This window comes from Arachis hypogaea, chromosome 17, assembly GCF_003086295.3.
Source record: "Arachis hypogaea cultivar Tifrunner chromosome 17, arahy.Tifrunner.gnm2.J5K5, whole genome shotgun sequence".
Classification (NCBI taxonomy): Eukaryota; Viridiplantae; Streptophyta; class Magnoliopsida; order Fabales; family Fabaceae; genus Arachis; species Arachis hypogaea.
Genome location: NC_092052.1, coordinates 70140254 through 70153761, shown reverse-complemented (window position 1 = coordinate 70153761; position 13508 = coordinate 70140254). Strand labels below are relative to the sequence as shown.

At 36.5% G+C, this 13508-nt stretch overlaps 1 protein-coding gene across 1 annotated transcript; it reads right to left on the bottom strand.

Annotated features, from left to right (window-relative positions):
- Window positions 1-11532: 11532 nt before the first annotated feature.
- On the bottom strand, window positions 11533-12390 carry LOC140180623 (zinc finger BED domain-containing protein DAYSLEEPER-like). Its single transcript, XM_072221878.1, has 3 exons — window positions 12232-12390; window positions 11683-12013; window positions 11533-11606 (listed from the first exon to the last, which is right to left on the bottom strand). The coding sequence occupies exons 1-3, from the start codon at window positions 12388-12390 to the stop codon at window positions 11533-11535; spliced, it is 564 nt and encodes a 187-aa protein (XP_072077979.1).
- Window positions 12391-13508: the final 1118 nt, after the last annotated feature.

The following is a 13508-nucleotide window of genomic DNA, read 5'->3' as shown; positions in this document are numbered from 1 at the left end:
ACCGGGATTTCAATTTTCCAGGGAACAATCTGAGCCTGGGGTTAAACAGCAGAACCTTCTGTCCTGGCTCAAAGACTCTAGATGACAGCTTTCTATCGTGCAATCTTTTTTCTTTCTCTTTATAAATTTTAGCATTTTCGAAAGCATTGAGTCTGAACTCCTCCAGCTCATTCAATTGGAGTAATCTTTTCTCTCCAGCTACCTTAGCATCAAGGTTTAGGAATCTGGTTGCCTAGTAGGCTTTGTGTTCCAGTTCCACTGGCAGATGGCAGGCTTTTCCATATACAAGCTGGTATGGAGAGGTCCCTATGGTCGTCTTGAATGCGGTTCTATATGCCCATAGAGTATCATCCAGACTTCTTGCCCAATCCTTTCTACGAGTAATTACAGTTCGTTTCAAGATTCGTTTTAGTTCTCTATTTGAGACTTCAGCCTGTCTATTTATTTGTGGATGATATGGAGTCGCCACTTTGTGGTGAATTCCATATCGGACCAGAGCAGAGTCAAGCTGTTTATTGCAGAAATGAGTGCCTCCATCACTGATCAGTATCCTAGAGGCACCAAACCTGTGAAAGATACGCTTCTGGAGGAACTTCATCACTGTCTTAGTATCATTAGTGGATATTACAATTGCCTCTACCCATTTAGATACATAGTTTACTGCCACAAGAATATAAGTGTTTGAATATGATGGTGGGAAAGGTCCCATAAAGTCAATACCCCATACATCAAACAATTCAATCTCTAAGATCCCTTGCTGAGGCATGGCATAACCGTGAGGCAGATTACCAGCTTTCTGACAACTGTCACAGTTACGTACAAACTCTCGGGAGTCTCTATAGAGAGTAGGCCAGTAGAAGCCACATTGGAGAACTTTTGTGGCTGTTCGCTCACCTCCGAAATGTCCTCCATATTGTGATCTATGGCAATGCCATAGGATTTTCTGTGCCTCTTCTCTAGGCACACATCTACGGATTACTATGTCTGCACACCTCTTAAAGAGATATGGTTCATCCCACAAGTAGTACTTACCATCAAAAACCAATTTTTTCATTTGCTGCTTACTGTACTCTTTGGGTATGAATCTCACAGCTTTAAAGTTTGCAATGTCTGTAAACCATGGTACCTCCTGAATGGCAAAGAGTTGCTCATCTGGAAAAGTTTTAGAGATCTCAGTAGGAGGGAGGGATGCTCCTGCTACTGGTTCTATCCGGGACAGGTGATCTACTACTTGGTTTTCTGTCCCTTTTCTGTCTCTTATTTCTATATCAAACTCTTGCAGAAGCAACACCCATCTTATGAGTCTGGGTTTTGAATCTTGCTTTGTGAGGAGATATTTTAGAGTAGCATGATCAGTGTCCACAATCACTTTTGATCCTACTAAATAAAATCTGAACTTGTCAATAGCATAAACCACTGCAAGCAACTCCTTTTCTGTGGTTGTATAATTCTTCTGCGTGTCATTTAAAACATGGCTAGCATAATAAATGACATGCAGAAGCTTGTCATGCCTCTGTCCCAATACTGCACCAATGGCATGGTCACTGGCATCACACATTAGTTCGAATGGTAATACCCAGTCTAGTGCAGAAATGACTGGTGCTGTGACCAGCTTAGCTTTCAAAGTCTCAAACGCCTGCAAATACTCTGTGTCAAAGACAAATGGCGTGTCAGCAGCTAGCAGATTGCTCAGAGGTTTTGCAATTTTCAAAAAATCCTTTATAAACCACCTATAGAATCCTGCATGCCCAAGAAAGCTTCTGATTGCTTTAACATTGGCAGGTGGTGGTAATTTTTCAATTACCTCTACCTTAGCTTGATCCACCTCTATTCCCTTATTCAAAATTTTGTGTCTAAGGACAATTCCTTCGGTCACCATAAAGTGACATTTCTCCCAGTTTAAAACCAGGTTAGTCTCTTGGCACCTTTTCAGAACAAGTGCTAGAAGATTAAGACATGAGCTGAATGAGTCTCCAAATACTAAGAAGTCATCCATGAAGACTTCCAAAAATTTCTCTACCATATCAGAGAAGATAGAGAGCATGCACCTCTGAAAGGTTGCAGTTGCATTGCACAGACCAAATGGCATCCTTCTGTAGGCAAACACTCCAGATATACATGTGAATGCTATTTTGTCTTGGTCCTGAGGATCTACTGCAATTTGGTTGTAACCTGAATAGCCATCCAAAAAGCAGTAGTATTCATGACCTGCTAGTCTCTCTAGCATCTGGTCTATGAATGGTAAAGGAAAGTGATCCTTTCTGGTGGCTGTATTGAACCTTCTGTAGTCAATACACATACGCCACCCTGTAACTGTTCTTGTAGGAACCAGTTCATTCTTTTCATTATTAATCACTGTCATGCCTCCCTTCTTGGGGACAACTTGGACAGGGCTCACCCAGGGGCTATCAGAAATAGGATAAATAATCCCAGCCTCAGTAACTTAGTGACCTCTTTCTGCACCACCTCCTTCATGGCTGGATTCAGCCGCCTCTATGGTTGAACTACTGGCTTAGCATCATCCTCCAATAGGATCTTGTGCATGCATCTGGCAGGGCAAATGCCCTTAAGATCACTTGTGGACCACCCAAGAGCTGTCTTGTGTGTCCTTAGCACCTGGATTAGTGCTTTCTCTTCCTGTGGTTCTAAAGTAGACCTTATGATCACAGGAAAAGTGTCATCTTCTCCCAGAAATGCATATTTCAGGGATGGTGGTAGTGGTTTGAACTCGGATTTAGGAGTCTTTTCCTCTTCCTGCGGAGTTTTCAGAGCTTCTTCTATTTTCTCTGGTTCCTCTAGATCAGGCTGAACATCTTTAAAAATGTCCTCTAGCTCTGATTCGAGACTCTCAGTCATATTGACTTCTTCCACCAGAGAGTCAATAATATCAGCGCTCATGCAGTCTTTTGATGTGTCTGGATGCTGCATAGCTTTGATAGCATTCAACTTGAACTCATTCTCATTGACTCTCAGGGTTATCTCCCCTTTTTGGACGTCAATGAGGGTTCATCCAGTTGCTAGAAAAGGTCTTCCTAGAATAAGAGTTGCACTCTTGTGCTCCTCCATTTTCAGCACTACAAAGTCAGTGGGAAAGGCAAAAGGCCCAACCTTGACAATCATGTCCTCAATTACGCCTGATGGAATTTTAATGGAGCCATCAGCAAGTTTGAGGCATATCCGGGTTGGTTTAACTTCATCAGTCAAACCAAGATTTTTGATAGTGGATGCAGGTATTAGGTTGATACTTACCCCAAGATCACATTGAGCTGTCTTAGTACAAGCATCCTCTAATGTGCATGGTATCATAAAGCTTCCGGGATCTTTAAGCTTCTCTGGTAAGCTTTCTAGAATGACTGCACTGCATTCTTCAGTGAGAAAAACCTTTTTAGTTTCTTTCCAATCTTTCTTATGACTTAAGATCTCCTTCATGAACTTCGCATAAGAGAGTATTGCTCAAGTGCCTCTGCAAACAAAATCTTTATTTCAAGAGTCCTGAGTTAGTCTGCAAAGCGGGCAAATTGTTTATCCTGTTTCGCTTGGCGGAGTTTCTGAGGATAAGGCATCTTGGCTTTATATTCTTCAACCTTAGTTGCTGTAGGTTTATTTCCTACAGAAGTGGTTGGACAAGCCTGCTTAAGGGGGTTGTCATCAGCACTTGCAGGTGTCTGATCCCTTGCTGGCATTTGAACCCAAGAATTGGGTGCTTTTTGGGCGTTTAACGCCAGATTGCCACCCTTTTCTGGCATTTGGACGCCAGAATTGGGCATCCACTAGGCGTTTAACGCCAGTTTTTCACCCTTTTCTCGCGTTTGAACACCAGAATCATTCCTCTCTGGGCTCTTACTGTCCTCAGATGGATTTTGGGCAGTGGCTTAGTCATCCTCTTTCAGTTGTTCCTTTCTTGGCTTTCTGCTGCCCTGAGTTGAGGCATTCAGTGTCTTCCCACTTCTTAAATGAACAGCTTGGCACTCTTCTGTTATCTGTTTAGATAGCTGTTGTCTTGTCTGATCCAATTATGCTTCCATATTCTTGTTGGCATTCTTAGTGTCTTGTAACATCTCTTTGAATTCTGCTAACTGTTTTGTTATAAGAAGTAATTGCTGATTGAGTTCAACAACTTGTTCTAGAGAACTAAGTTTAGTGGATAGTGCTTTAGCCTCTTCTTTCATGGAGGACTCACTACTTAAATACAGATGTTGATTGCTATCAACTGTATCAATGAGCTCTTGAGCCTCTTCAATTGTCTTCCTCATGTGTATAGATCCACCAGCTGAGTGGTCTAGAGACATTTGAGCCTTTTCTATAAGCCCATAGTAAAAGTTGTCTAACTACACCCATTCTGAAAACATTTCAGATGGGCATTATAAAGAGATTCATTATCCTCTTGTTTAAAGCCTTGGATGTCCAACCTTAGCTGTGTCATCCTTTTTGGAGGAAAATATTGATTCAGGAATTTGTCTGATAACTGTTTCCATGTTCTTATGCTTGCTGTGGGTTGGTTATTTAACCACCTCTTAGCTTGATCTTTTACAGCAAATGGAAACAGTAACAATCTGTAGACATCCTGATCTACTTCCTTATCACATACTGTGTCAGCAATTTGTAAGAACTGTTCCAGAAACTCAGTAGGTTCTTCCTGTGGAAGACCGGAATACTGGCAATTTTGCTGCACCATGATAATGAGCTGAAGATTTAGCTCAAAACTTCTTGCTCTGATGGGGGTATACAGATACTACTCCCATATGAAGTAGTAGTGGGGTTAGCATATGACCCCAGAGTCCTTCTGGACTGCTCATTTCCACTTAGGTCCATGATGGAGAAATGAAAATGATGTGGATTGTAAATAGAAATTTTATTTTATTTAATTAAGGATAAACCGAATTTAAAAGAGAATAAAATAAAATACTTGGAAATTAGAATATAAATTTCGAAAACTAGAAGGAAAAGAAATAAAAGAAATTCGAATACTAAAATGATTAATTAATTAAAAAGATTTGAAAAAATTTTAGACATGATTTTTGAAAAATGAAGAGAGAGAAAGTGGTTAGGAAGTTTTGAAAAAGATGTCTTAAAATTAAAGATACTTGTAAGAAAAATAATTAAAAGAGAAGATTTGAAAAAGATATGATTTTAAAATTTTAAAGATTGAAACTTTCTTAACAAGGAAACACCAAACTTAAAATTTTTCAATCAAAATAATAAAATAGGACAAGTAATTCGAAAATTATAAATAAGAAAAGAAAAAGATTTTGAAAAAATTTTATAAAGGATTTTCGAAAAATATAAAAAGAAAATTGAAAAAGATTTAAAAAGATAAACTTTAAAATTGAAATTTTAACTTAACCAACAACAAACTACCAAATTTTAAAAATTTTGAATAAGTCAACCTAAGGAATTCGAAAATGATGAGTAAAAAAAGAAAAAGATATTTTTATTTTTATCTTTTTTTTAATTTAATGAGGAAAGAGAAAAATAATAAAATGACAAAAAACTTAGAATTTTTAAATCAAAACAAAGAAAACAAATAAAAAAACTTTGAATGTCAAGATGAACACCAATAACACTTTGAAGATCAAGATGAACACCAAGAACAAATTTTGGAAATTTTTAAGAAAATAAAAACACAAAAGACACCAAACTTAAAAATTTTTATACTTTGGACTCTAATAATTCAAAAATGCACAAGAAAAATAAGGAAAGACACAAAACAAGAAAAACTAAAGATCAAACAAGGAAAATAAACAGGAACAACTTGAAGATCAAGAAAGAACAAGTAACATAAAACTCGAAAATATAAAGAATAAAAAGAACATGTAATTCGAAAATCTGAAAGAAAGTAAAAACCTGCAATTGACACCAAACTTAAAACATGAAACTAAACTCAAACAAAAGACTCAATTATTAGTTTATTGGTTTTTATCTATTTATATAGAAATTTTCGAAAATAAAAGTCTAGAAAAAGGAAAACAAGGATTTTGAGATTTTAACCAAACACAATAATAGAAGATGAAATTTTAGTGACTCTAAACCAAAAAGATAAACTTTTCCTAATCTAAGCAACAAAATAAACCGTCAGTTGTCCAAACTCGAACAATCCCCAGCAACAGCACCAAAAACTTGGTGCATAAAATTGTGATCACACTTTTCACAACTCCGCACAACTAACCAGCAAGTACACTGGGTCGTCCAAGTAATACCTTACGTGAGTAAGGGTCGATCCCACGGAGATTGTCAGCTTGAATCAAGCTATAGTTATCTTGTAAATCTTATTCAGGAGATTAATGATTAAATTGATTTTGTTTATGAAAAGTAAATAGCATGAAATAAATGTTACTTGTGATTCAGTAATGAGAAACAGGTTGAGGTTCCGGAGATGCTCTGTCGTCTGAATCTCTGCTTTCCTACTGTCTTCTTCTCCAAACACGCATGGCTTCCTTCAATGGCAAGCTGTATGATCCTCTCAGATGAAAAATACCAGGCACGATTTCTGCACGGCTAATCAACTGTCGAATTTCTCGTCTCGGATGAAAAATACCAGGTACAGCTACCACACGGCTAATCATCTATCGGTTCTCACTAGTGTCAGAATAGGATCTCTCTATTCTTTTGCACACTGTCACTGCGCCCAACATTTGCAAGTTTGAAGCTTGTCACAGTCGTCCCTTTCCAGATCCTACTCGGAATACCACAGACAAGGTTTAGACTTTTCAGATCCCAGGAATGCTACCAATTGGTTCTAGCCTCTACCACGAAGGTTCTAATCTCATGGACTCGGTCCACGGATCAAAGACCCAAGAGATACACACTTAAGCTGTCGCCCAATGACTATGTTGAGCTCAGATAGAACGGGCACTACAAGAAAAAAGGCCTATCGACACCCTTTTTTCTTGTCACGCTTTAAAAACGTGCCGAAAAGTGGTCTATGGGCACGCTTTTGCGAGGGTGGCCATTGATTTGTGATTTGGCCACGCTTTTTTTGCCACGCTTGAAAAGCGTTGCCATAGAGGGCAATCGGCACGCTTTTTCAAGGGTGGCCACTTATTTGAAATTTGGCCACGCTTTCTTACTGCCACGCTTGAAAAGCGTACCCATAGAGAGAAATCGGCACGCTTTTACGAGAGTGGCCACTAATTTGATATTTCGCCACGCTTTGTTTTTGCCACACTTAAAAGGCGTAGCCATAGAAAGAAACCGGTACGCTTCAAAAACGTGGCTATACCTTGTGTATTTTGGCACCGTAAAAAAACGTGCCAATAGAGTTCCCTTCTCAAAAATTTAGTTTCCCACCTATTTTTCCCACGCTTAACCTTTTTTTCTAAGTTATCAAATTTTACTACCCAACAACACACACTACTAACTTACACACTAACTAAAACAATGAAACCCCAAAAATTCATCTTCTCGCTCGAACCCTCTCGAACCCTAAAAGCTAAGGCGCCGTCAGCTTCATCGTCGCGATCAAACCTAGCCCTGGTCGCCTGTCTCTGTCGCGGTGCTGCTCGCTTGTCTCTGGCGCGGTACTGCTCGCCTCATCTTCTAGAACCCAGCCCTGGTCGTGGTGCTCCTCGCCTCTCTCTGTCGCAGTGCTGCTCGCCTCATCTTCTCGAATCCAGCCCTGGTCGTGGTGCTCCTCGCCTCTCTCTGTTGCGGTGCTCCTCGCCTGTCTCTGTCGCGGTGCTGCTCGCCTCATCTTCTCGAACCCACCCTTGGTCGTGGTGCTCCTCGCCTCTCTCTGTCGCGGTGCTCCTCGCCTGTCTCTATCGCGGTGCTACTCGCCTCATCTTCTCGAACCCAGCCCTGGTTGTGGTGCTCCTCGCCTCTCTCTGTCGCGGTTCTGCTCAGCCTCATCTTCTCGAACCCAGCCCTGGTCGTGGTCCTGCTCACTTTTCTCTATCGCGGTTCTGCTCAGCCTCATCTTCTCGAACCCAGCCGTGGTCGTGGTGCTGCTCGCCTCTCTCTGTGTCGTGGTTCTGCTCAGCCTCATCTTCTCCAACCCAACCCTGGTCGTGGTGCTGCTCGCCTCTCCTCCCGCATCTAGCATCAAGGTTTGTTTTTTCTAGCTTTATCGATTTTGTTTACTTGTGATTATGCTTGGTGCGTTCTTTCAATGTTAATTCTCTGCTTATTATTCCATTTCGGATCATTTTCTATTACTTTCTGGATGGTGATTGGTCATTGGTGCTGCATTATTGCTTTTACTTTAGGAGTTTAGAATTGTATGGAAAAGAAAACTGCTCTTACATCTACCTGAGATAGTAATTTTGATTTTCAAACTTAAACATCTCTGGAAAGCATTTTGCATTTAACCTGTTCATGATGAGTATAGCTTTTCTCATAGGAGCAATGATGAGCATGGTGGTTTTCTGTTCTTCATGCCTGATATCCTACTTTAATTTGATCTTGCCTGTAATAAATTTTAAGGCAAAATTGCACATTTTTATTGGGGTGTTTGAAGGGTATTTTTTGCTTGTATTGTTATATAGAACAAGGAAGATACATTACAATTCTGAGATAAATTGAAGCTCCTAAGTATGCACTATGGATCTATTGTTTTTTTTATTTTTGTTAACAAATACACATATCATGTCATGTGCTTACTAAATTCTGACTGTGAATTCTAACTCTTTTCTCTCTCTTTTTCTTCTACAGTATCCTCCTTGTTACAAGGACATCAGTTTCTGGATCAATGAATCATTTATTGAAAACAATCTGTGTGAACTTGTTAGAGGAATTGCTGAGGATCTTGTAGAAGAGGTAATTCTTTGAAAGTTCTAGTAAACCTTTTCTCTTGCATTTAAATGTATGTGAATTATCAATGTTGCTGTTTCCTGAATGTTCAATGAATTGAAAATGTATCTGGGCTGATCTGATTTGAGATTGAAAATTGGGGTTATGAAGAGATCTTGTGCAAAGCAAATTAAATGTTGTGTTAAGATGAGCTCTGAAACATCTTAACATTTAATTAGAGGATTTAAACTGACTGAATACAGGTTATGAAAACTATGAATACAGGTTATGAAAACTCAAACGATGCTTTATTATATGACTATGGAGGATTTAAATTTTATGGTGTGTGGTATTTATATTTTAATTTTTTTTGCAGACTGACACAAAGTGTTGTTAGAAGCTATTGGGTATATCAGATTCCTTTAGAGTCAAATTGAGGTCATTTATGTTCCTTCAATTCTCACATATTTGTACCATACATACACATTCCTTTACTAATAATCAATTTTCCCAAACAACTATGATGAGTCAGTGATATATGTGTGTGTGTGGGGCACGCTGTTAAAGGTTCACTTTAAACTATTTATTTTTTATTAAAAAAATTCCTTGGATATTATTTCAGGCCCTTAGTTTACCATACTTGAGCAATGGATCAGGGAACACAAGGCATCAACAACATTCTGTAAGAATATTATATATTAATTTATGATAAATCCATTTCTGGTTAATTAGTTAATTTAGCATTAAGTATAATTAACACTTCTGATGAAAGCAATTATGAAGAATAATATCACACACTCTCTAGTGCTGAGCCTTGTTGATTCTTTTTGTCTTGCAAGTGCATGTGTGAGAATGTATTTTAATTAATTAGAAATTGATGAGTAATTATGTGGTAGTAATTGAGTGATGATTGTAATTATCTAATGTTATTAGGTTCATCAGGGAGAGAAAATTTGTTTATTCCCTGAAGACCCCGGTCAGATATGCTTTTTACATTGGATCCATTAAATCTTTTAAGGGTTTTGGTGATTTTGAATGTAGAAATTTTAAAGAATTACCTTACATTATATGGTTAAATAAAGAAAAGCATATAATTAAAGATAAATATTATATCAAAAGTGACTTTTATCTGATGTAATATTATTTTAATTAAACTAATGGCTTCCTTTACTACTTTACTAATTGCAAAAACTTGAACATGGTTTAATACATTCTCATTTTAATTTATTTTACTTTTTGGTTATGTAGCTACTGCATGAAAATTGCTTGAAGAGGAAAGTACCTACTAGTGAACAGGTATGATTATTGCCCTCTTCAAGTTTAATATTTTAATATTTTTTTTGGTTTTCTTTCATAATTTTACAATGAGAGTTTCTGTTTCATAACCTTCTACTATTTCAGACCCCTTTTGTAGTATATTTTTTTATTTTAATTTTTTTCTGAGGCTTTTGGTGGTGGTGGCTTACATGCTTAGTCATTGTTGGTTTAAGAGGTTTTGGTTTGCTCATTGTTGAAAAAGTTTGCTTCTTTTTCTACTTGAGAGTTTAGCCTAACAAATAATGGCTAATGCCTTACATGGAAGAAATTGTAGCAGATTGGGGCTTGGAATTTGAAGCATTGTTTTTGTTTTGTCTATAGTGTTAGAATATTTATTCACAAAACTTTGGAGGAATCTATATTTATTGTTTTGTGAGAGATATTAGAGATGTATGATCTATCATGATGTGGTATCTAGCCAGTGGTTTTTTCTTGATTCAAGAGTTTTTTTTTCTTTGAATTAATGGGAAAGTAAAGAGATGTGACCTACTACTGGTCCCCTTGTTTTCATGATTTGGCTGTCCTATATGTAATTAAGTTGTTAAATATCATACTCACAATCTTTTTTTGCCTCAAGAGGTTACTAATTCCCACGAATGATTAAAGTACTTGGATTTAGTGGTAATTTGAGTTTAGTGTCTCTCTAATATACACTTCTGATTGTTTGTTAAACTCTAAACCTTTTCTTCTTTTAAATAAACCATTAATTATTCTTTTAATATATATTTTTTTTCTTTTTTATGAAATAAGAATAACTCATTAATCAAGTTGCACACTTAAAAAATAAATGTTTATGAATTAGAGGTTTAATTTAAGATTTTTACTATCAAATTTTTACTCTCAAACAGAACCTGCATATATCATTACACAAAACTAGTATTTACTTTTTTCTACCTTTGTTTGCCATGTCACAAAACCTGCATATATCTTTTAAGATTTCTTTCTTGTCATTTAAATTTAATTACTACTATCCTGAGGTAGTGTAGCATTAATTAGGAAAAAGGAATATGGATTTTAGTTACAGATGGGTTGCTTACTATTAGTGGTGTCAATATGTTTGGCCCTATAGGGCTTTGGCCCTACTTTATAGGGCCAGAAGAATAAAAAGCCCTTTAACTAATAGGGTCAAATTTTTAAAAAGCCCTCAGGGCCAAAAACCCTCATGGGCCAAAAGCCCTAGGGCCAACCCATGGGTTACCTAATTCTCTTTTTTTTTTTTTTTTTTTTTTTTACATTCTCTATTTCAACAACACACATAAAACTTATTAAAAGTCATTAATTTGTTTTATCCCTTTATTTTTATGCTTGAAAAATAAATGTTAATAATGTACATTGATCATATTAAATCCAACTTTTAACTATATATATCAAGAAATCAAACATGACATTTACTATCTCATCACCCTTTTTCTTACTCTCTAGAATTTACCATCAAGAATGTCTCTAAAAAATTAAAATAAAGTTTATACAAAAATTCATCATCTAAAATCATGAATGTTGAGGGGGATGCATCGTTGCTGTTGACACTTCTTCTTCTTCATGAATTTCACCAATTTCATCATCTAAAATCAACCAATTAAAAAACAGTTAGAAATTCAATTTAAAATATTATTTGAAAAAAATAGTATAAATATTTACCATCATGATTTGGAACAAATCCACGTAACCAACTCCTTGTGCAAATAAGCATTTGGACATGCTCATAAAGAGTGGAACTTCGATATTTTGTTAAAACACGTCCACCAATACTGAATGCAGACTCAGATGCTACCGTAGTGATGGGAATACTTAAAACATCTCTGGCCATAACTGACAGAGTGGGAAACCTATCCTCATTAATCTTCCAAAAATTCAGCACATCATACTTCAAATCATCTTCATTGGTGTGAATCAAACCTTCTTTTAGATAAATCTCTAATTCATCTTTATCCTTGGAAGTTTGGGTTTCACAGTCAAATTTTCTGAACTCCTAAAATATATAGTATAAAGATTATTTAAGTAACGAATAAACATAATAGGAGAAAATAATACTATATTAAAATTAAATACCTTCATCACCATTTTGCTCTTCTTTGTAAGCCTTCTTTCTTCAGGTGACATAGGAGATTGATTACTACTTTAAGAAATTATTGAACCACCAAAAGTATTTATGTACTCTCCATACAACCTTTTAAATTTCTCCAATACTTCATTTGCCTTCAATTCAAAGGTTGAAGGATCTAGTTTTTTGTAACAAAACCTCAAGAACTTTAACTTTAATCGAGGATCAAGAATTGCCCCAAAAGCTAAGACAGTGCTATAATCCTTCCAATATTTATCAAACTTCATCTTCATTCTGAAAGCCATGTTCATAATAACAACATCATCACAATTTTGATTATTTTCCAAAAGACATTCAATTTTCCAAACTTGCATAAAATACAAATTTGATGTTGGATATGATGAACCCGAAATGAGGTTTGTAGTTTCATAAAATGGCTCTAAAAATTCACACATTTTTTTGCTAAGCTCCATTCTTCATTTGTCGGACAATCTTTATAAGCTCCATCTACAACACTAAGGATGTCAAACGCTTTTTCAAATTTAATTGCACTTTCCAACATCATATATGTAGAATTCCATCGAGTTGGAACGTCTGATTTTAGACCAACACCTTCTTCAATTTCTGCTTGCTGCACACAATCTTTAAATTTCATCATTCTCCCATCAGAAGCTTTCACATACTTCACACTCTCTCTGATTTTAAATAAAGCTCCAGCAGCCACCTTTAACCCTTCTTGCACAATCAAATTTAAAATGTGAGCGGAGCAACGCACATGAAAATATTCTCCATCGCAAAGCAAACTATTCTGCTTACGTAGATGAGTTTTTAAGATGTTTTGCATGTTGTCATTTGCAGAAGCATTATCTAAAGTAATAGAGAATACTTTCTTATCAATACCCCATTGCTTCAAAGAGTTAAATAAAACTGCTTCCATATCGGTTCCAGTATGGGGAGGAATCATTCGACAAAAATTCAAAATCTTACTCACTAGTCGCCAATTCTCATCAACAAAATGAGCTGTCAGACAAATATATCCTTCAGTGGTAGATGCTGTCCACACATCAGATGTCAAACAAATTCTATTAGGTATCCTAGACCTCTTCTGCCTCAATTTCTCTTTCTCTGTTGAATAAATCATTTGAAGATCTGAAACTAAAGTGTTTCTAGAAGGCATTATAATCGTTGGACTAATGTAATTAATCCAATCTCTAATACCCTCATACTCAACAAAGCTGAACGCAAGATCATGTTTTGCTATAGCTTGAGCGAGTTTTTTTCTATGAACATGCTGATCAATTTTGGTTGGCAGACTCTCTATATCATCATCAAATCTAATATTGAGAGGTATAGATTTACAAGAAACTATGTGACGACTTAGATGAGAAGTCCCGTAACCATTCTTAGTTTTTGGATTTTTTCC

Excerpts from the sequence above, each read along its gene's own strand:
- LOC140180623 (XM_072221878.1), bottom strand. The coding sequence starts at position 12,390 with ATGGCTTTCAGAATGAAGATGAAGTTTGATAAATATTGGAAGGATTAT. Across the intron at positions 12,014-12,231 it reads TTGAATTGAAGGCAAATGAA|GAGTTCAGAAAATTTGACTG; the intron begins GTATTGGAGAAA and ends TATATATTTTAG. Across the intron at positions 11,607-11,682 it reads ATTTGTTCCAAATCATGATG|ATGATGAAATTGGTGAAATT; the intron begins GTAAATATTTAT and ends GGTTGATTTTAG.